This window comes from Cariama cristata, unplaced genomic scaffold (assembly GCF_000690535.1).
Source record: "Cariama cristata isolate BGI_N322 unplaced genomic scaffold, ASM69053v1 scaffold9707, whole genome shotgun sequence".
NCBI classification, from domain to species: Eukaryota; Metazoa; Chordata; class Aves; order Cariamiformes; family Cariamidae; genus Cariama; species Cariama cristata.
Window position 1 is genome coordinate 1,422 of NW_009626047.1, and position 24,637 is coordinate 26,058.

The following is a 24,637-nucleotide window of genomic DNA, read 5'->3' on the forward strand; positions in this document are numbered from 1 at the left end:
CAAATTGATTTCTCTTCTAGCCTAAATAATCCTGGACTTTAAGGATTCAAGGTCCCTCCAGCAACTGTACAATTGTTAATATGCTACAGAGAAAAAAAGGGATCATTTGCTTTGTGATGAGAAAGCAGAGGGGGGGTGAAGAAAAAAAACCACACATAAATGGGTCAGAGAGAGGCTGGCTCTTCAGCAGCCTGAGATGAATCCCTAGAAGGCAACAGCTTCAGCCTAAAGATTAACATGGTGAATGAGGAAGCCAAATATTTGACCAGGGTAAAGTACATTCACTGTGCATTCTGGTCATCTCCCCCTGCATTTTGGCTTAGTAATTAACAGACCTTCCTTAGAAGAGAGGTTCAAGAACTGATCCACTTCATGGGGCTCCAATTTAATCTCTGGAAGAACTTTCTGGCTCAGTGGTTTCATCTAGAAAAGAGAAATTAACAGCATGAAAACCCAAAGCACACATCTTAAAAATCTTAATAGAAAGATACAAGGATGACTTCTCCATAAATGGAGAGGTTTCCCTCTCCTCCTGCTCTGCTACAGGCAAAGCTTTAACTGCTTCACACAGTTTGCTAAACCAGGCTACAGAGAACACTGCCCTGACTACTCCCACTGTGGCTTTTCTTACTACTATATTTAGCTAAATAAAAGATTATGCCTCAGAGATGACATTTCAGACTGAAAGCTAGCATGCAACCCACTCAAATTACTTCTCTTAGCAACAGAGCTGCCACCAGGATTTGCCGGACTGCACAGTCTGTTTGAGCAGAGACAGAAACGCTCCTGGCAGTGGGGAACAGCCTGCTCAAGACTGTCGTCAACTGGGAGCAAGAGCAAGGTGCCAGTCACTGAGCACCAGATTATCGAACCCAAGTTCATTTCATGGTGTGAGAAGCAGGAAAAGAGAGAGTCATAGCTGACTGAAGTTTGGAAGAAGTCTGGCTTGCCCTGTTGACAGGGCTGCAGCACCAGGCCGCCAAGCTGTTGCCCAGAGTCTGCCTGAATGCTACAGTCCCAGGCTTGAGAAAGTCAGTCTGGCACATCAGCATGCTCACTGCAGCGAAGATCTCTCTCAATAACCTGTGTAACTAATCTGTGCAACAGTAATGAGCCACAGCTAGTCCCAGTATACTCTTTGCAAATCACAGCATCCCAAGCTACAATAGGACCGTGTACCGGGGACAGCACATTCAGACAAGAAGAGGATGATAGGAAACTTGTGTTTAATTTTCTCAGTTTCTCATAAAATAATTTCTGTTGCACATATTTCTGACCCACATCCAAGTGGAAACATTTGTTTTCGGCTTATACTAACTCCATCTGGCCTGGATTGACATCGCACCCTGGGGACCAAGAGCAGTCATGCTTCTTCCTCTACTAACAGGGTATTCTGGTGAGCCATCAGCTGCCACAGTTCATTCTCCTTAACTCAACCACAGCCAAACTAAGCCCTTGAGAATGCCCACTGTCTGCTCCAGTTGTGGTCAGAAAGGCATCGCAAAAGCTCCTTCTGAGGCAGGTCGGTGTGGAAGCAGTAGCAGCTCAAGATGTCAAAGCTTCATAGATCTGGCAAAAGTGACTTAGCAGGCAAACAGGGAAACTCTCCAGTCATTTCAAACAAAGAGTCTTGTTCTGATCAGGAAAAGGCACAGCAGCACTAAAGCAAGTTATTATGGAAGACACTTAGCTTGTCACAGGCTTGATAGGGCAAATAGGTTAGTCAGTTCAGGTGGGACTGGTTCATTAGAAACTGTTTAAATAATTTTAAAACCACATGAGCCCCAGTCTTTGGGGCTAGCATAGAAGAGAAAGTTGTGCATCCAGCCATTAAGATCTGAAAATGCAGATAAGTGTTCTGACACACAAGCTCTTACAGCAGCAGTGGGACACCAGCAAACGTCAAAAAACATTAAAGCAGATTGCAGAGTGCACCCTGAATTGACAACCTTTGGCACCAAGGAGGCTACACTAGTATGCAGAGTCTTAGGAGAATCTGTAGCTAATTGCACAAAGAGGAGAACAGAAAGTCTGCATGTACCAGGGCATCCATCTGTAGTTCAGGCTGTTCCCCCTCCAGCGACGTGGCCGTGACAGTGAGACTGACTGAGGGAGCAAGGCCTGACGTCTCACACAATGCTGGCTCAGTCTTTATGGCTGCTGGAGTCAGCTCTGTACCCAGACACCATTCCTCATTTTCCAGGTCACCTGCCAGGGAAGGAAATTGGACACCACATGTTTAGGTCACAGACAGAAAGACTACAAACGAAAATAATGTCATCCTTCCTCCAGAGATGGGAAACAAACACAGAAGGCATTTCAGTCTATCAACAGAACTCTGCCCTTACTATTCAGCTCTCAGTCAATGCAGACAACCGTGCCATTTCAGGGCTGTAACCTAATCCTAGCCCCAGGATACAGAGAGGAGCAGCGAGGAAAGACACAGAGCACTAATCGCTGTACATTGCCCAAAGCTGCTAACACATAGCAGAACAGGACTAAACAAGCCATTGGGTAAAGCAGCCAGGGACCCATGTCCTACACACGCTAACACCTGCTGACTCGGTTTTATTCCTCCTTGTAGAGACAGCATTTAGCCAGACTTCTGTTCCTTCTACTGCTTGCAATCATCAAACAGCTGGAGTAGTGATACTATGCTTTTAAGAACAAAGCATTTTTCACGCTCTCAACTTCAAAATTTGTCCCCCAAGGATTCACTTAGTAAGTATAAAAGAGGATAAAGGCTTTAATGAATTCACAGGAGCACCAGTGCCGTGGTGATCATGCTAATTTCTTCCGCAGAGCCTCTGGAAGTCACAGCACAGGATGCATATTTTGACTGGCAGCAATGAAACATGCATCACGTGTTGGCAGAATTGTCCCCTAGCCCCACATACTGCAGGCTCACTAATCAGGAGAAAGCTGTGCAACTTTTCACTGGACAAAGCTGAAAGGTTTGCCTTGCACTATCAAGAACTGGAAGAAAGCTGGCATGGTAAGTTGGTAGCTCCCCATTCCCATTCATGAGGCAGCCACCGTTTGGTTTGCTGAAAAGGGACTTACTCTCCCAGGTCTAAAGTATGATAGAGGATCAAGAACTTGGAAGGATTCAGTCTTTCCAACAATTCCATGTTTTTGGCAGTTGAAATTCTTCCTTAAGAAAATTCCCATCCCTACTGCTAGAGTTCAGTCATACAAGTTCTTTTCTCTTGCAGGAGAGTACACTACACCAGCTGTACTGCATCCCAACAGCATACAGCACAGTCCTCTGCCACAACTCGTCAGTAGTTGCAAGAAGCATGTCCATAAATCAAGCAGCTGGAATCTGAGGCCAAATATACATAAGAGAAAAGAGTGTTGATCTTTCTTTCAAAGCTTTCTCCTGCCTTCATACAGAGTATTTACTGCATATATGGAATTAAAGCAGAGAGGAAGCACGTACAAAATACAGCTAGTAAACAGCCACAGAGCTTCGAATTAAGTGCATGCTGCATCAACACCATGGTGCTGTGGCTGTGCCACCAGCAGTCTGCAAGGCCAGCATAAGACCCTTACACATCCGAGTGTATCAAGCTGGTGAGATGTCAGAGTTCAGCTGCAAACAGGTAACAAAAATAAGAGCAAGCTTACGGCCTCCATGCTGCTGTCTGCCCTTGCTATTAAGGCCACACACACATATGGCACACAGGCACTGGGCAGAAGCTGGGTGTCTGGAAGAAGGGAGAAGCATGTACATCTCCAGCGCTAGTAATTACTTTGTGGTGGTACCTAACCTCCACTGCTGGCAAGGAAGGAGGTAATCTGAGTAAAGACACACCAAGGAATTAAAAATGAAAAATACGTATCCTGTAATCAGAAGCTGAAGAACATCAAGCCCAGCTCTGCCAAGAGAAGTAACTGTACAGCAAGGGCTAAACACCATATATAAGTTTCTGGAGAGCTTACTCCCAAAGCTTTCTGGGAAATGCAGAAATGTAAAAATAGAAGCATTTATGAAGAAAAGAGGTAGCATTGTCTAAATATTAACTCAGGAGAGAGGACATTGCTCTCTTTCAACCCTCCCTGAGCCTCTCTACTCACAAACATGAGCGCACAGCTCCCTCCCTGCTGACTGAAATGAAATATTCAGCAGATCTGTGGACTCCCTCTAGCTTGCTGTGGATCATTCAGATAAGAGCTTTAAAAGCTTTTTCCTTCGCCTGGAAATCCAGGATCCTTTGGCAAATGCAACTTTCAAATGCTTGTTTGGACAACTTTTGCCAAAACCTCCCACACATCATGTTGTGCAGAGCCTCCACTTGCTGCCTCTTGCACCTCTACATTGAGCTATACGATGTCAGTGCTATTGTCTGTAATCTACTTTAGACTCCCTTTGGGAGGGAAGGCTACATACAAATGAGAGCTACAAGTGAAGCAAATAATTAGACCTGAACTTTCTGAGATCTGTATCATCATGCAAGTAGAAGAGACACCTAGCCATGGGTGCCTGGCAAAACAGGGTATGTCCTCTAAGGCTGCACTTTGTGATGTTTATCACCTCTAATCCCCAGACTCATCATGAGGATTCAGCTCCTGTAAGACAGCAAGATATGATGGCCTTCAGCTGGTCATTTTATTCCTCTGGAACCTGACTTTGCTGATTAACCTGACATCCCCGCCATCACCACTTAGATCCGCACAAACTGCTCGGAATTATTCTAAGCTTTAAAGCCAGTCTAACCAGTTTGTAGGGTTATGGGTGGTTTTCCTTGACAGCAACACCCTGCATTTAATACTGAGATAACTTTGAAGAATTGGATCTAACACTTTTTTGACATTGCCTCTTATGATGCATGGTGACAGGTGTCATTCCAGATGAACAACCCTGTGAAAGGAAGGGATGGAACAACACGCTGGTGGAATCTCACCTTGATACTCCCCTCTCCCCACTTTTTCCAAGCCCCTGTTAGCATTCACTATCACGGGTCAGTGTTGTGCAACAAGTTACTTTCTTTTGACACGTTCCAGTTTCTGAAGTCACCAACTATCTCTCCTTTGCTTCAGGAGAGCTGCAAGGATATTTCCCACTCTCCTTTCTTCTCTTCCTGAGCACAGCAGATTGACATTATCTGAAAATCATTCTTAGTTTATTCTTATAATAGCCCCTTAGCACCTTAGTCCACTTTGCCAAGCACTGTACTAGCAGAACAAAGTGGTAGCCCTTCTCCCAAAGTCCTTGAAAATGTTGCACAAAACCAGAAAAATTTAGGCAAATGGGAAAATTTGAGCAGGCTACAGAATACTGGTCATACTGAGAGGAATGGCACACGCTCCCACATTAGAGTATTTCTGACAGAGGGGTACAGAGAACCATGAGAGAGGTTTCATGGAATAATGAATACAAGCAAGAAGGTGCACATGAGATACTGAAATGAAAGGACAACAGAGGCTGGCTCAAGGAACTTGCTGGAGGAAAAGGAAGGTGCTTTCTCAAAACCAAGCAAGACATGCTATGGAAAGAGTAGATGACTGGTGTCAAAAAATTGAAGGTGAGTGTTTGTATTTATATTTGACTTGGTACAGGTGAACTATTGAGACAGAACTCAAAACAAAAGGCTGAGAAAATTATCTTGGTGATGGTATTCTAGATGGATATGAATAGGGCAACACTACATGGCTAAGGTGAGACAAAATACCCTGCAAATCATTCAGATATAGAAAGAAGAAAAACTAAGCATGAGATTTAGCTATCCAAATGGCTAGGAAAATCCATGTTCTAAAGATGGTCACTTTGGTTGTTAAAAATCTCTTCTCAGTCTTCAAAACACTGATTCCAAAGTTCACTGTTGAACAAGTAATACTGGTTGTCAGTCCCCTTTCCCAGCTGAAATTTCCTATGAACTTCAGAGCTCTATTGTGCAATGACTGTTTAGATGAGAAGCATTCCCCTTCACCTACCCTTTTCTGAGTCCATGAATGCTAGGCATTTTGGCATGTGAAATGTGTCACTTAAGGAGTCTACACAGTGCTTAGCAAAATCCCAACTAATGCTTCCATGTGCCATGCACTAGCACTGTTAAATTCCACATACAGACTACGTTAACCGAACATTAATGTTGCAAAGCAATCTAGTATCAAAAAATACCTACAAAGATTTAATTCAGTGTACTTTGGCACCTAATATACACCTAAAAATAGGAATGTTTTAATAATGTGATCAAACAATTTCTCTACAGAACTTGTGCCTTACCCAACAAGAAGAATGCATGGTGCTCCCCTAACTGAGGAGCTATTCCATGTTTTGTTATTCTCACTGTCCCATGTACAGCCTCATCTCTCCTTTACCAAATACAATTCAAATTCTGTTCCCACAGAGCTGTTTAACTCCCTCCTAGGGAAATGCTTCCCCAACCTGAATTAATTTCCATAGCGGTCCTGAAAATTCAAGTGAGCCATGGAGAGATTAAGGCCAAGAAGTATCTAGTAATTTAAAATGGCCAACTGAAGACAACTGGAATTGGATTTTTGGGATGATTTAGCCTGTTATTATAGTTTATCAAAATACAGTATGCATTGAGTTTTCAGTTGCGGTTGTGAGCATCTACCATTTCTGCAAGTTAAATGTCAGAGTTTCAAATCAAGCATCCAAAAAAACCCATTCATCACAGCAACACAGAGTTTGTGACACATGCATTTAAGATCTTATCTTCTGTGTCCAAGACTGAAATTACATTTCTTCGGAAAGCTTTTGTGTTCTGCTTCTGTCATCAAGCTTGTCACACTTTTCCTGCAGTCTCTCGTTTAGCATGCATCTTCCACTTTCACTTTTTTTAAAAAAAAAAGCAGGAGCCTCATAAAGTGCCAAAGGAAGATCAATCAGTGTACTGAGCAATGTTCTCACTGATAGGAAAAACTTTAAACATACCCTCTTCTTTCCCAGCTGCACTCATCGTGAGTCCAGCTTGGTCCCAGGTACGACACGCAGTGTGTTGTAAGATGCCATGTACATGATAATGCAAGAGAGCAAGCTCAAAATGGGACATAATCCCCTCAGTACTGTAAGTGTAAGCACTGCATGTTGTGCGTATCTACAGCAAGGTGTCCAAGTAGTAAACAAACTCTTTCTGTCCTCGGTCTTTATTTCAGAGGCCCTAATCCTGCCCCAGGTTCTCTCATTTGCAGTTAAGACAGGCAATGCTTGTAGTATCTACTCAACATACCACAAGTGGACTTTCCCTTTGCACTGTCCTTTCTCCAGATCACTGCACCCAAAAGGGAAAGGGCTATGCAACATTTTGCACAATGAAAGCTTAAGACTTTAAAGTCCTTTATGAAGATTGTGTTATGCACAAATGCTTGGCTTTGGGTGCAGAACACACCCAAGTCAACTTCTCTCTGTGCTGCACACCACACACACTACAATGATAGTTTTCAACAGAAATGGATTTCAGCACTCTAGGCATCAAAGTTGTAGTAATCATCAATACGTGTGATTTCGGCATACATGAAAAACACACAACCAAGAAGGGCTGTGTTTGTACATGGCAGAATTAATATATACTACTTCTGTGCTTGTTAAAAAACATTGTTAATATGTCTGTATTTATATGTAGATATAAAAAAAAATTAAACATAGCCTCTTAACAATACCATGTGCAGCTTTCTAGGATACTTATATTCCTCTGAAGAACTGCAACATTTTGCCTTTTTTCTTGTTCCATAGAGTATTATGGGAAGGCAGGGTAGGAAAAGTGAAAATAAGGTCAAAAATGTTTACTTCAACTGTACAGGTTTTTTTAATATCAGAGTTCCCAGCAACTTTCACTTTCATTTTTCTAATTATTTCTATCCAACATTATTCTATCCAACTAATTCTTCAATCTTGTCCAACAGACCACCTCCTTACCTGAGAAAAAGTAAATCTTCTCCAATATTGACTAAATTTCACCTTCTGTGATACATGCACAGAGAAACAGTCCTTATGAAATAACTAAAAATATCTGTCTTGCTCCCCACATTCATTTCAGCACTACTCATTAAAGAGTTTAACTGAGACACTTTTTGCATGGATAACCAAGTTGCATCAGTGAGTTGCTGCCTATTTTTAAATAAATGAAACTACTGATGCACTCTGTACCTCTCCCTCACCCTTCCCAAGTACAGACTATCCAAGTACTCAGAAAAACAACATGATTTTCACCTTTTTTTCCCCTGCAGTAAAAAGGAAGACAGCACCACTAGGTAAACAAACCCACATAAGGGGTGTACCACTGCACCTAATCTTGAAGGGGAAGGAAAAAAAAAAACCACCACCACCAACCCATACCAGCATTACCACCATGACAGATCGTAATCACACAGAAAACAGATGCATGCACTGCATGTCATTTGAAATAAGCCTGCAAATAAGACGTGGAGAAGCATCAAGGTATATCCTTATCTGTACAAGCAGACTGAAGAGACAGCTCTTGCTTCCTTGGAGTTCACTGACCAAACAACAGATAAAATAGCTACAGAAAGACAAAACTGGAAACGTAAGGAGACCACAACAGACTACTGGTCACAGAATCATAGAATCATTATGGTTGGAAGAGACCTCAAAGATCATCAAGTCCAACCGTATACCTGACGCCACCATGCTTCGAAGGGTCACATCTGAACGTTTTTTGAACACCTCCAGGGATGGTGACTCCACCGCCTCCCTGGGGAGCCCATTCCAATGCTTAATGACTCTTAACAGTGAAGAAGTTCTTTCTAATGTCGAGCCTGAACCTTCCCTGGCACAACCTGAGACAGTTTCCTCTTGTCCTATCACTACTTACTGCGGAGAAGAGACCAACCCCCACCTCACTACAACCTCCTTTCAGGTAGTTGTAGAGGGTCTCCCCTCAGCCTCCTTTTCTCCAGACTAAACAACCCCAGCTCCCTCAGCCGCTCCTCGTAAGGCTTTTTCTCCAGGCCCTTTACCAGCTTTGTCGCTCTTCTCTGGACACGCTCCAGCAGCTCAATGTCCTTCTTGGAGTGAGGGGCCCAAAACTGAACACAGTATTCGAGGTGCGGCCTCACCAGTGCGGAGTACAAAGGGATGATCACTGCCCTAGTTCTGCTGGTCACACTATTTCTGATACAGGCCAGGATGCTGTTGGCCTTCTTGGCCACCTGGGCACACTGCCGGCTCATGTTCAGCCAGCTGTTGACCAACACCCCCAGGTCTTTCTCTGCCGGGCAGCTCACCAGCCACTAAAGAAAAAAAATCTTTGCATGGGTATCAGAAGAGATACCTCTGGACAGGGGAGTGTAAGAAGATCCCTAATAAGTCAAACTGTTCTCCAGCCAAGCGATTTAAATAATCCGCCTCTTCAGCTGTGTCATGGATTTGAGCAAAAGGGCTTAAATTAATTGCTTTTAGTCCATGATAGACCTTGTACTGCCATCATGAACCACAGCCCTTGGATGCACAGTTCGCATGGCTTCTGCACAGCCATGCCGTGTATAACAGTATGTGGTTTCAGACTTGGCTCATCACATGCTAATAAGACACTTTGACTCAGACGGCACTTGAACTTGCACCAAGGGTCCATGTTTGCAAAGCTGTACTTTGGACAAGCGTTCAGTCCTACCTCTGAGGACGCTGTCCCTATACAGCTAGCAGCAGGATCCAAGAGCACTCACTACCTCTGCACCACAGAAATACAGCTGCAAACTGGGAGCTAGCTAACTGCAAGGTGAAAACACCTCCTGGAAGAGGCTCACAACTTGTTTGTGGGGGAAATGGCCACTCACTTTGTCATCAGAAACACCCCACCACGAACCTGAAAGAGTCTCTGCTGATGCATGGACTCTGAGCATGCTGCTGGACATGCCACTCACAGGGAAGTTCAGCATCCTCAGCTCTGCAGTCTGAGGCTTTCCAGCCTCCCAAAGGCAAGCTGGACCTTTCTGGAGGAATAACTGCTTCCTTGTCTTCCTCCTGGGCTTGCATCGTCCCCGGTGCCCAGCTCTGGGTTCACCTAACACCCCCTGGCAGATATAAGCCCCGTTTACTATGCCTGAAATGCTGAACTCCAACACCACTGCTGCTACCCCCCACTCGTCCGTGAGGTTAGAGCCCACATTTATCGACAAACAGTTTCTCTTACAGATTTTCCAGACAGCATTTCTCCCTCCCAGCAAGCACACACACTCCCACTGCAAATAATGAAACCGAAGCCCTTGAAACAGCCTTGACAAAGGAGATACTGTTTAAAAAGGACCCCAATGTTTGGTACTCAAAGTGCCAGGAACGGAAAATTAAATAAATGGGCAAAGATGAGCAGCAGCATTACACAGTAATCACAACGCACAGCAGAAGTAGCCTTTCTCCTAACAATGGATCATCAGTCGTACCTGCAACCCCACCTTGAGCAGCACAGAGTCTATCTGAAACCCACAGATTATTTGTATCACTATCAAAGTTATTAAGATAGAAACAAGGACACATTGTTCCTCCCATACCTAAACATCCAGGGTCAATACTGTCTCTCCTGCAGAGAATTTGGCAGTTTGCAATCAGAATCGTCTTGTCATATAAAACCAGCGGGGAGATGCCTCGTGATTACAGGTTCTGCTTTAACCTCTCTTCTGCCTAAGACTTTACACAAGCATAGTTGTCAGCTGGGATACAGTCCATGATGCTTTTAATTATTTTGCTTGGGGGTAGAAAAATGTTATTTTTACAGCATCACTCTTTATATGTGTGGGAGTGAGGCACAAACCGAGGTGGTAGCTTGGATTTACAGCCTTAATGCTGATAATAAATCTTATTACAGGACATTTAATAGTTTTTTTTAAGATATGTGAAAACTATCCACAGAAGCACTGTGTTCAAATAAAACTCATTCTCTCTCATCCATCTGAATTTTTCTCCTGACACCCCACATGGATGTTATGAAGGCATATCCATATTATGGTAGCAATCAGGCTTCGATACACATTAAAAGGAAAACTATCCCCAGAAGCACTGTGTTCAAATAAAACTGTTCTCTCTCATCCATCTGAATTTTTCTCCTGACACCCCACATGGATGTTATGAAGGCATATCCATATTATGGTAGCAATCAGGCTTCGATACACATTAAAAGGACTTGATGCTTACAGGGCATAACTAAGTGAGCATGAACTCCCAGTGCAACACTAGAGAGAGAATCAGATCACTGTTTTCAGAAATAGCAGGACTGGAAGTGGGAAGAGGATTCCCCAAATATGCATCATTAGGGAAACTATTCCTGGGAAATCAACTCCTGTGGTCACTTAATACAGAGTTTTGAAAAGGAACTGCAAACATCCCTTTGTTTAGAAAGAAACTGCAACAGCTTCGTGTCCAGAAGATATACCCTATAGGGAAACACCAGCAAAGTGCAATTAATTTAAACTGTATCCAAGCAGAAATCAAGAGGGAACTTAATCACAGCCTACAAACACCTGTGGAAAGAGGTTTTCGAGAGCAGATGGTTCTTTACTCCAGCGGGAAAAGGCCATAAGGAGATCTCATATGTGAAACTGGAAGCTGAGAGAGGTCTGAGTGCAAATAAAGTCGTCAATTATTAACAGTAAGGATAAGTAAGCACCAAAATGCCCACCTCTCAATCAAAACTGATGTTTTTCAGACACACTGCTGCCCAAGTAGAAGTTACAGGCTTGACTCAGAGTGACCTACTGAGATTTTGGACCTTGGACGTATTCAAGTTCAAAAGTCTTCTCATCCTTTAAAACTGCAGATGCTGACAAGGACTGACTGCTACTCTTCTGCATAAAAATCACCCAAATACAGGCTATCACCACCAAATGGTTTCCTTCCCATTTCCTAAATAAACATATAAAAACAAAAAACCCACACAGGAAAAAAGCTGCATTGGAATGTGCTTGCAAAAATTATCAGTATGGCTTTGACAGCATCTTTGCAAAACACAAGTGAATTTCTTTGTTCCAGTTCCATATTCTTTAAAGTCAGGGCAGAGGATGTTCCAATTTCATTGTTCACATTTCATTGATTCAGTATTTGCAGAAAAAAAGACAGAAGCAGGACAGTGCATCTCTCTCTATAGCCTATATAAAATATAAAATTAAGATATATAATATAACCTACAATATATAATAAATATGACATATATACACCATAAATACACATATACAATGTGTGTGTATATATATGTACAAATATAAAATGTATGAACACCACCCTGAGCCTCAAGCCCACAGGTGCCTCTACTTGAAGAGACAGTAGATGACACAAATTACTGCTTGTGGACTCCACACATAAGCAAGCATTTTCCTGTACAAAGCGTTGCCTGAGATGAGAGCTGGATTTATTGACGGAAGGCTATTTGCCCTGGAGAAGCCGGAGCCACATACAATGATTTTCAGGGTTTTGTTTGTTTGTTTGGGGTTTCTTGTTTGCTTTTTTCTTTTTCAAACCATGTAGGGAGATGGAGTTGAAGATTAAAAGGAAAATTCGGGGTTTAAAAGCACATTACAGGAAGACATAACCTCAGCAGTAAAAAACTCAGTAACAATACAGGTTACATTCTGGGGCCAGCCCCAGTTTTGGCACAGCTAAGCGTAAAATAGAAACATACCATTTCTGCAGTCAGTCTGTCAAACCTTTAGCCAAGACAAGCTGCTTCAAATCCAACAGTAACTTCAAAGCATTCCTGAGCAGGAAAGCACGAACAGGAGGGGCAGGTGGGGACTAAGACTAGTCTCAAAAGCAGAGCCCTCAGGGGACGGGGAAAGGAAGGCACCCAGCCACCTGGCCACAAGTTGAGGAGAGAAACCATACAAGCGACTAATCGGCTCTCCATTGTCTGAACCCTGCCAGGCTCACAAACTAAAAAAAAAAAACAAACAAAACGCCACCACATAAAACCAAACACACACCCACTGCAAACCACCCTCTATCACTTGAGCTGATCCCAGAGGATGAAGAGCCCCATGCAGATGCTGCAGCCTCTGCCCTCAAGTTCCTGCAGCACACCACCCCCTCTCTATTACTTGTACTTGGTTCTCATGCGTCCAAAACAAGGGGCAGCTACTGTCCAAAAGTTTGTGCCTATGGCTGACAAGATGAAGCATCAGAGGGCAGGGAAGGACCCTACAGTCGCGTTTCAAGTCACGCAGGAGGCTAACCATAGTCCCTGCTGAAACCTAGTTCTTGCCTTGCTCCTGGCTGTCTGACCCACAGCCCTCCCTTTCCAAAAGGCTGCAGAGACCGGAAAACTGAAGACAGACATGCATCAACCACAACAGCAAATAAAGCTTTTTTCCCTAACCTTTCACAACTGTCAGAAGTGAACCTGTGCCCCAAAACGCCCTGATGCGCAGCAAGAGATCTCCCTTATCCATCAGTCCTACTCTCAGCCTCCCCTCCCAGCTTCTTCATTTCCTTCCAAGAAGCATTTTCCACTTCACAACAACCCACTGTGCTTCTCCACAGCTACTCTGCAGTTGTCTCAAAAACCTAGGGCTCACAACTAGAAAGCGGAAATCTGCTGGGAGAGAAGTGGCAGTGCAACTGGTGCAGCTCATTGGTACCTGGGATGGAGCCTCCTTTTTCATGTTAGAGCCCAGAGTCCTCCCCAGGCCAGGTGCCTCATTTACCAGTTCAGGCAAACACAAGCACATGATCAGCCAGCTGCAAGCAAGCAGGTCAGGATTATAAATTTCTCTCTCTAGTATCTTTAGTCTTAAAAGTTTATGCAAAATTCAATATAAGAATAGATTCTCAGGGGGTAAAAAACCAAACTAAATGCCAGACGTCTTGCTCACATCTGCTTTAAAATAGCTACTCTTGCCAATGTTTTCATGGGCTGGAGATTCAGAGACTGATGCCTTCAGAGACTCCACACTAGCAATAACCCGCGAGTATTCTCAAAATTCTTCTGCACAAAGCTGGGGAAATACCCTCAGTACAGTGAAGTCAGAAGAGTGAATAGCTGAGGAAAATCAGTGCTGGGACCTTGATCTTATGGACATTTAAATGGGTTCTCACCTTGAGGTCAACAAGACTCCTCTGAAGAAGTTTTTACACTTCTAGAACTTTTAGAAGAAACTTTATGTAAGATTTACATTTACATGAATAGGTCAATTTAATGGTTGTAAAAACCATTGTAGTGGCCAACAAGGATGGCTCACGGTAGAAGTTAATTGTTCCCCTGCAACAGTCAGTAAGAAGGTGCTTATGGAGTCAGAGTGATCATTCAACTCCACTGTAACAGTCGAATGGAAACATTAAATAAGATTTTCAGTAAGGTTTTCAGAGACTTGGCAAGGAAAAAAAAAGACAGAAATAGACACTGAATGGCTTGAACCTGCCTTGAAGATCACGTGCCAAACAAGATGGGCCTTTTTTCTCAGCCTCCCTGTAACCTGGAACTCTGGGACCCCATATTTGGGAATATGTAGATGAAAACCGCTGCAGACGTTGGGTGCCATTGAACCAGATGGAGGCAACTCCCAAAATCCAATTCCCTCCTCCAACAGGCAGGCACAGACTGAAGGAGGAGGGCAGAAATGCAGGTAGCAGAGCAACACGACATGGGACCAGCCTGGTAGCAGCACACTGGCCCCAACACCGTGGGGCTGGGACTGATGGTTGGGGTCACCCCGCGCCCACACAGATGGCAGAGGGCAGGACCCTGCCCCATGACAGGCCACACACCCCCAGCTGTCATTCCTGCCTCCCCACCATCTCCAACAGGCCTGTCGCCATGGAAACACACTTCAGTTTTTAAGGCTACTTTAAAAGGTAGGCAGGTACGTTTCCCCTTAGGACCCCAGACCCATGTGGTACAAGCCACCCAGTCCTCCCTCTGGCAGCACACGACCCACCGGCAGGCTGGGCCGGCACAGGGCTCCGCAGCCACCTGCCCGCTCCCGGCACAGAAACGGCACCTGAGGGCTGACTACTTGATCAACATTACACAGTTAACATGCACGAAGTTAGAAGTGACACGAAGAGCCAGCTTGCATCTCAACATACACTAGCACACGGCACCTGAAAAGTTGCCTTTGCTGAAAGGAGTTTGCAGCTTCAGGTCACGCCAACAGCAACTGCTGGTGTGACAGCAACAACAAGGCGCCTAACAGGTGCCACTTCCAAGCATGCATTATCTAGCCATATGGGCTAAGGGGCCTGGCCCTAGAAAATCCTGGGTTTTTCCTCTTTGCATTTCCCCTGTCTTTGCCTGCCCATAAAAGCCACTGGCCTAGGAGGGGATGGCATTTCTGCACACCCTGGGAAACAACCCACCAGCACTCATTGCCAGGACTACTGCTAAGAGAGTTACAAAGAAGTAGCATCACATTATTGACTTCACTGCAAAGTGAGAACAAAGCCTGTTTGCCACGTGCTTTGTGCACAACACTAGGCCCTTAGTCCTTTAGAGCAAAGGGCAAACCTCTGAAATGGCATCCAGACCCAGCTTAACTGCTCTGTGCCATCCTCCTTGCACTGCTGCTGACTGCAGGCATGCAGGTCCATAGCACATGTGTCCATAGCACATGTGCACACAGGCATGCAAGTGTCATAAACAAGCCTCCACAATAGCCTGTTTCTACTCCAGTCCTGCAGGGCAGGGTCTTGCAGAATCATCAAGCCCCACCATGGAAAAACCATGAAAACATGACAGCTGTCAAGAGACCAGCGATCTGCCCAGTGCTGTGGTTACGTGGAGAATGTAAATTTTTTCGCCTTTTTATATAAGATGTCCCTCAGCCAACCTCGTTTCTCAGCCCCTGCCACTCCACAAAATCACTCCCAGTTCCCCGGCAGCAGGAGATCATGCTGGAGCACATGGACCTCCCCCTCCACACCCTGTACCCTTCTGCTCCCAAAAAGGACACTGGTGCTCCCAGTATCTGTCACCTTACTCCACCAAGGGGACTGGCATTCACCAGAATTGTCAGGAGCGCTGTGCACTTCCACCATCTAACAACAGAGATGCTTTCAACCTCCAGTGTCGAAACCTGCAGTATCGCCACGCACAAAACCCCCCTCCCTCCTGCTCTCTCAGACTCAAGTACTGAAAAATCATCAGGGTGATGCCTTTGAATATCTATCAGCCAGCAACGTTAACTGTAATTCTGCAACCTCCTCAAGTATTTCTCTGAGCTTCACTTTTTGAAGTTGCAAGGTCATGAGTGTGATTCCAGAGTTAAGATTAAATAAAATCCCAAACATCAGGAACAACTCCTCCTCCTCCTCCTCTCTTACGAAACACTCTGCAGAGTGAACAGAAGATGAAATACTTTCCATTCATTTTCTATTTTTAAACCCACTTGTTAATGTTTCTTGGCTTTTTAAAACATCATTTGACTAGAGCTCTGTTAATTACCCAGTGGTCTCAGCAGTCTGAATTTCTTCAGGATTTTTCCCCAAAGGAAACTCCCCTCACTTTTAGCCTAGTTTGAAGTTTCTCCCTATTAACTTCCAGAGAAGCTTGGTTTCTGAAGTTTGTGCTTATTTCTCCTGCCACAATTAATATATCCTGTATGTATAAAGTTAAAAATATTCACATAAAACAGTTAGGAAATATAAAATGGGAAGGCTTTATGTAGATGATATTTCCGGATCATCTCCAAAAATCCTGTCTCACATTGAAAAATGTTCTCACAGCTTTTATTAGTTGTATTACCAATTAGCAAAGAGCATTCACATGCACCCTTAGTCCATCATCACCCCACCAGAAGCATTTCATGACTGCATCATCACGACAAATGAACAAAGGGTCAGTGCGTACTACCTTCATTAAAGTTGTCATCAGTCGAGATGTGGGTCAAGGGAGACTGGGGTCGAGAGTCCCCGCAGAGGGAGTAGCTGTGCTCTGCCTGGATGAGGGGTGCTGGGGATGCTGGAGACAGTTCCACCTCCATTATTTCATTCTTCTCAGACAAGAAGGGGTCATTCAAGAGCTGGCCTAGGACATCGGGTGAAAACTCATCCAGGAACTCTGTGAAGTGCTGTGGAGATAAAAAGGGGGGTGGGGGAGGTTTATCTCCTTGCCTGTCTGTCATGCCAACAACAGGCAAGCATTGATCAGAACAGTTCCAGTATCTGCACTGGGCATCCGTGCCAGTCAGCAGCAGGATCTACCAGCCCTGCCTTACAACCTCCTCCCTCCTCCAATCACTACTTCAAGCTGAAGAGCTACAGCTAGAACAAAAGTCTTCTCAGAGGCATACATTACAACAGAAGAGCCTGTGATTAACTTGCAATGAAAATGGGAAACAGAAGCAGCCTCCTCCCTTGTACTCTGAAAGGTACTCACTAGAGCACACCACCAAAAATGGGAAAGCACATTTCACCCAGATAGTGTGAAAGATCCTGCAGGATTTATCACCAGAACACTTTGTGTGTGGAATAAACTATATTCAGTTAATGTTCATAGAAGCAGAGAAGAAAAAGGAAACACAATCAGACAGAGACTCTGACACTACGTATGTCTATTTTAGCTGCGCAGAACATACAAACCACTCTAGGAAAACAGGCCCATGCAGGTCCCCAGCCAAGGAATTTACACATTTGCTATAAAATGGGTTTCCTAGTTGATTTATGTATCTATTTTAGGAGTCGCATTCCACCTAGGACTAGAGCCCCTATTCAGCTTCTATGCCCCAGAGCTAAAGCTCCTGACAGCCAGTACTACCACTTTATCTATTACACTGACAGTGCATGCTATGGCTGTTATGTAGTAGGATAACTTTGTGTTTGTTTCTAATTCAAAATGAGCACAAACCAAATCTCGCAATCTACTTCCTTGAGACTCCAATGCAGTTCCCATCAACAGCCAAAAACTCTGCATCTCTTCTTGATTTTGTTTCCAATGTCAAAAGACTATCTTTGACAGATCAAGACACTGCACTGCAAGAAACCATTCCTGTTCATCTCATTCACACAAAGAAATCTATTTTTGTACAAAAATATTTGTACAATGAATTGTAACAAGCTTTTCCAAACAATCAGGCATTATCTACCATCTTATATAGGATTCTTTGTCGATTGGGGCATGATCCTACAAAAGTCTAAGTCTGTTTGATTTGCTCTGTTTTTGCAAGCAGTATTGATCTTGGCTTTTCGTCTTGCTCTCTCCTGCAGAAACAAACACTGAAATTCAAGATTTGGCTTCCTGTAGGCTAAATTAAGAATTAAACAAGTCAATATTGTATAAATCCATGAGGGAAGCGGTGTGTTCACACCTCCACGCACACACATTTCACAGCTCCAGCAGCACCTGTGGCCTTGAAGCCTGACGCTGGAAAACACTGAGCACAGCCGGCTCTCACAGAGTCCCCTGGAAGTTCGATTGCCTCTTCCAAGAAGCTCACAAATGCTAACTGTGCCTTCTTTCAAAATTAATAAGGCTTCAGTCAATTCTGACGGACATTGAGGAAAAGAAAATATTTACTAAACATAAGGCAACAAACAGAGGACCACAGTTGCTATGCTGGAATAGCAAGCTAGCTAAAGTTTTGCCTTTAGAAATGGCAAAACAGATTTGTAGCCTCATATTTACTTACTGAAAATGATAACACTACTAAACAAACTCTCAGATGACTCAGCAAAAGAGTCATGACCACCTTAGAAAGCCTTGTTTATTTTAATTTTGATACCCAAGGACTCACTAGCACTTCACATCCAGGGCTGCCTCCCAACATCTGCAAGGATAAAGGTATAAACTACAATTCCCCACTACACAAAGAAGATAGGAAAAGGATGCTCAAGACTAGTTGAACACCCTGGTGCATCAATAAAGACACTGATTAAAACAAGGCAGGCAGCCATTAAAGTATAAACAAGGGACAGAAATGCTTCACAACCATGACAGAAGTCAAGGATGAACCTATAAAAAAGCAGTGACTTTCTTAGGGATGATTTTTTTCCCCACAGTCTACACACTTTTCATTTAGGTTAATGGCGAGAATCAATTATATTTGTTTGCATATTTTCCTAAAGCTGGCTAGAACATTTCCCTCTTTCTAATTCTTCCATGCATTATTCTGACTGATGACTAGCAGACGCTGAAATAGGGTCACTACAATATTTGTACCCTGGTTTCTACACACAGCTACTTTATCACCAGTGTCATCCAATCTGAGGATGTCATCACTGAAAATATCATACCTAAGTGTTGACTAAGTCTGACACTATGTAGACATTCTAGTAGACTCAACTGAAAGATAAAATGACCACTGGCTACTCGGCTACTTTTGGCAAATCCAGAAATAAAGATTTCTATTAGCCTTCTGTCTATTACTGTTTTGATATGGAAGAAATTAGTATCAAAAGTTATTTTACTTCTTCCATTTGATTAAAGTTAAGTACGTTAGTTTTGTTTTGGTTTTTTTCTGTTTCCTAATGGGGAATTTTCCTAAAACCACTTCAGGAAAAGCAAAGAAGGAAATAAACATTCAACTTCCCAAAACCATGGAGAAAGAGGACGTTGGGGTGGGGAAGGATGTTCAATATGTTCAACATGTTCATCAACATTCGTGCTTTCTGCTTTTCACATGCAGCTGCAAAGCAGCATGCTGTGAGAAAGAAAAGAATTTGCATTTACAATAGAATTGTTTGATAGCAAATAAATGACCAGTTTTTAAAATGATTCTCTAGTTTCATTACAATTTTTTACCTTATTTTTAATGGCCTGTGATGTAACTTTGAATACCAGTCAATAGAGAAGCCTCAAACAATTGCCACAGGACAGACTGCACAGCTACTGAACTCAGGGAACAGACAATTTTAGGGATCTGGACTTCTCACGCAGCAATTACAAAAAGCCACTACTTGATTTACAAGAATCTTTCCTATGTTATACACATCTCTGCTACAGTGAACACTTCAAGCTAGGCCACTTTGATTTTTTTTTTTAAATTGTTAAGAAAACAATTGTTTCATTGAAAGCAGCTCCATTTGCTCAGAAAATCAAAAACGAAAAGGCATCTGAGCAGCAGCTACAGCAGAAACCATCCAGGAGCAGTTAGGCCTCCAGCTCCTTGAAACTCCCACCTACACCTAAGCTGCTCCTCTGTCTTTTCAAAGCACGTTCTCCCGTTGCCAATCCTCCTCCTCCTCCTCTCCGCGTTCCCGTCTCTAATTCCGCATGTACCTTAGCAGTCATCAGCCACTTCCAGAGCTGGAAAGCCGCAGAATAACCCTCAATTCTGACACGGCAGCAACCACCCCTGCACTCAGGAACAGGAAAGGGCAATTTCAGGAGGAAACTGACAATTTTACCCTTAGAACCTGTATCTATATTTGCTTTCAAAATAAAGAAGTTCTTTGTCTGTGGCTTTCAGCTTGGCATATTTCACCCAGAGAGTTCATCTTTTACAAAAAAGGGAGAAAAGAGCACTTGCATTGAAAATGTGCCTTTTTTTTCTTTTTTTCTTTTTTTTTTTTTTTACTATCTCTGTAGACAGCTCTGTTGCCAGCTTCCTGCTATCCTCACACCCCTCTGGCAGCCACAGCACTAATTGCAGACATGTACACGGAGTCTGCTCGAATTATTAAACTATTCTCTCTACATAGCAAAGAGATGTGTTCAGCTGGGATTTTAATCTCTGTAAAAAGTCATGGATTTAAGACAGATGTAACCTTATCTTCCGCTTCCCCTTCCCACAGAACCTTGAAAAGACAAACAAAACAGCAGTGCCCCTGTTTACAGAGAGAAAGTTGCAGCTCCATGGAGTTTCACCATCAATCTGGTTGGACATTTGCTCCCGCCTACAACCCGGGTGCTTTTGGGGAACACAAAACACCTACAGACATCACCCTGCGGTAAGCAAACAGAGGAGAGCTCTTATATCTGGGTGCGCGGTGGATTTTGGATAGCTCTTTGAAAGTAGTATTTGGCTGCAGACCAGCTGGGTCGCAGGCTGCAGCTCTCCACAGCATCTGCCTGTTCCTGCCAGACAAAGGCCCTTTTCTCCAGCCATGCTTAAGGGACAAGTTTTTTTTTTTCTTTCTTGTTTGATGAAATGAACATCTCTGAAGTAAAACAGAGGGAGACTCAGGTTTTGCTAGGTGCATGGCAGTGCTGAATTCTCCACCACACGACCTGAAGCCAGATGAGAATAGCACTATCCCCAGTTGCCTAAACATGTGACATTATCATGACTAAAAATTAAACAGCCATGTTCAGAAAATTGACTTTCTAAGAACTCACTAAAAACAGAATGAAGAGAAGCCAAGAGTCCCAAATGACACTTCATAACTGTATTTAAACTATTAAACAAGTGACAGGCTTTGCTGAGCCTGGAAAACGCACTGTATCAGCTCTCACACCCCGACTGTAGCAACACAACCCACCCTTTCCAGCAGAGCCACCCCAGACGGGACCTGCAGCGGCAGCACCCTGGCACACTGCAAAATGAGCCCCGCTCTCCAAGCAGCCCATGGCAAGCCAGCCTACACGCAACACACCATGGTGAGAATCACCCACAAATTCAAGATATTCCCCTCCTGGGAGTTAATGGCTCCCTCCTGGCTCACACTGATGTCTCCCCACCCTGGAGGGATCAATCCCCCCCTCCACAAGAGGAATTACCCACGTGGGAGCATCCCTTCTACCCAATAGGCACTCATGGGATAAAAATGAAGCCCACCATCTACCCGTAGGTACAAAACTGCCTAATATTTATCTCTTGTAAGGCTTGAGCAGCAACAAGGAGGGGGGGCAGTGAGGCCAAGGACTGCACCCTTACTTCGGTATCAGAGAATCAGAGTCCATGCAATTTACAAGGCAATGTTCCTGGAAAACATGAGGAAAGAGGGGAGAAAGGGGAGACCACAAAGCAGGCCCCATTGTGGGGAAGTAAACATGCACCACAGGCATGAATTTGCCCCCTCCTTCCCCCTCTCACATTAAGGTAACAAGGAAAAAAAGGGAGTAATTTCTTCAGCAGCTCTTTTGTGGTTTGCATAAACAAAAGCGTGTAGGAGATGAAACATAAAATATCACAAAAGATAGCAGCTTTTTTAGTTAATAGCATCAAACTGATCAAGAACCGTGACTACATGGAGATACCATCTCCTCTCCAAGGAATCAAGCGCACAGACATCTGGTAGCTGCTTATATGGTAGCTGAGGAGGTCTGAGCAGGAGTCACAGCTGCTAACAAAAGGCTTCAACCTCTGGGACACCCAGGCAAGGCACCAGTTGTTAAAGACGGCACATACATGCTGGTCAGCCTTCATGGGTTGAGCTTCAGACTTGACTGCATGCAAGAGCTGTAAAAGGCACCACACACCTCGCTATCAGCTCTGCCTGGGTTTGCAAGTGCAGCATCTACCCACAGAGCTGGGAGCAGAGACCTGCCTTTTTTAGCTAATGAAGAACCGTGCCTAGAGATGCTGCTCATGAAGGACCACACACACAAGTCTATCAATGATGAAAACGCCGCAGAGAAATCCGTGACTTTCTGCATGCCCAACCCCAAGGCTAAACACCAAGGCACAAGTTAAAAAGCTTCCTCAAGGCAGGTGTCTTGTTCCGAGACATTTTGCTCATGGTGCTGTTGACTCCTGTTACAAGTTTATCGGTGATGGATTGGAGGTGTCGGTGTGCATCACCTTCCAACAACCAAGACAACTGTTCTTAGTACTCACTGGCACTTGGGCATCAGTTAATTTTCAGAAATTCAAACATAAATTCTGCAGATTTTCAGGTATACCACTTCTCTCAATTCCTTCCCTTTCTAGAAATCCTTTATGCTTTCAGCAGGGAAGCTGGCCACCAGTCACTCTTCTCCAAACTCCGCCACAGCTTGTATCGTGTGGTACTCATCTTTCAGCTTTGAGAAGAGCTACTGATGGAGCCCCTGTAGCCTCACCTCTGCAATACACTCACACATGTCCTGCAGGGAACAGAAGAGCTCCTCTACTGGCATGGGGTGTGTTGATACATCATTGTTATGAGGCACAGATCCAAAATCCTGCTGCATTGCTCTTACAAGGATGAGAAATTAAGGACAGCCTGGCAGTAATACAGTATTTTTCCATGAGATTCATTCCAAAGATGGGGGTTGAAAGACAGACAAGACCAACCCCACAGAGTCATTCACCAACATCCCCACAGGGAGAAAGAGTGGAAGAGCAGAAGGCTGCACCCTGTACAGTTTGATATACCAGGGGGCTTACCTTTGGTATGCGTTAATTGGGGGGTGGGGGAGCAGACAGGGAAGCAACCATATTTGGTAGTGAGTATTTGAAAAAACTAATGCAACCACATCTCAAATAGCTGAAATCTAATTTGCTGAGAGAGTCCTTGGCCAGACCACAGTACTGAGTGTGCGACTGCAGGGACATCTAACTGCTTACTCTTAAACAGGACACAGAGATCCTCTCTCTCAGCCCGATAAAGGACTAAAATAGCTGAAAGTGCTTTCTGATGGCAGGAAAAGAAGTCTTAGATGCAGCCACAGCAGAGAACAGAGAGACTGAGGACTGTAAACAGCCCCCCAATTCACACCTAAAACATGCTGATAACATGCAGAGAAATTTACACTACCCTGGCTTATGCACTTGCCAACGGCAAACAGAGGGAACCTCAGATTTCTAGGTGTTTATCTTCTACAGTCTAAAAATCAAAACCAAGACACAGAGAAATAGCTGCTCAATTATTTTACTCTACTGTAAAATTCTTTACTGTCCAGTCATTAACTACACTGAAATTACCTCATTTGCAGGAAGATATGAAGAGTAACATGAAACTAGTATTTGAAAACAGCAAAGAGATCCACCATAACAGCAGATATGATCGTTTGGAGTCTCACACCAGCAATGACTCATTTTAAACATAAAAAAAATTTGACAGATTAAAAAAATCCACTAAGTGAATAACATTCCGGTTGTGTCACCAGCAAAACAAATGCCAGGAAATTCAGAGCTAATAGATTTACATGGTAATTAAATCTGCACATCTTCCCAACTTGCTCAGGTTACACAGTTGGAAATGCTGAAGTTCATGCTGAGCAAATCTTATAATCCACCCCATTATGCACACATGCATGCACACACTTCCATTGCAAACATTCAAGTATTTCCAATCCACAACCAGCAAAGAAGAGATAAGATTTATTTTTAACTAACTGGGGAGATTCTTCAAGAACTACGTTTACTTCTTTGCCCTTTCTTGTTCTGAAATATTCTCTCCCTTTCCTTAACAACCCCTTCCTCCAAAAAGAAGTATTTTGGATTTAAAAAGAGAATTAAAACTAAAATTAAACTCTGTAACAACTAGGACTAAATATGGGTTGAAAGAAAAAAGGGAAAAAAAAAAAAAAAGAAGCCCTTGTGCAGTTAAGGCAAGGGTAAGAAATAGCCTTGAAGTTCAGTGTCTCTTAAGCCCACTGTCTGCAAGCAGAGAAAAGGATGCGACTGTTCATTCCTAGCCCAAGCCTCTTGGGAGTCATACAAAATAGGAAAATCCTTCTCACATTCCCCTGCCCTTCCCCCAGTGCACAGTTCTTGGATGTAGTCAAACTTTTCAATAGGCTGGGCGCATGTTTTGCTATTTCCCACCCTCTCCCCAAAACAGCCAAAGTCAGAGCACAGTGAGTCATGGGGACCAGGGCACCAGAGCAGTGAGTCAGGGAGCTGGAAGCCCTTCAACAAGGCTCCCCCC

At 43.8% G+C, this 24,637-nt stretch overlaps 1 protein-coding gene across 1 annotated transcript; it reads right to left on the bottom strand.

Annotated features, from left to right (window-relative positions):
• Nucleotides 1-335: 335 nt before the first annotated feature.
• Nucleotides 336-17,028, bottom strand: LOC104164517 (cyclic AMP-responsive element-binding protein 3-like protein 2; the record flags this gene model as incomplete). The annotated part of the gene is made up of 3 exons (XM_009703864.1): nt 16,758-17,028; nt 2,042-2,208; nt 336-423 (listed from the first exon to the last, which is right to left on the bottom strand). Coding segments are annotated over exons 1-3 (526 nt in total), but the record flags the coding sequence as incomplete, so codon positions are not given.
• Between the last annotated feature and the right edge of the window lie 7,609 nt (nt 17,029-24,637).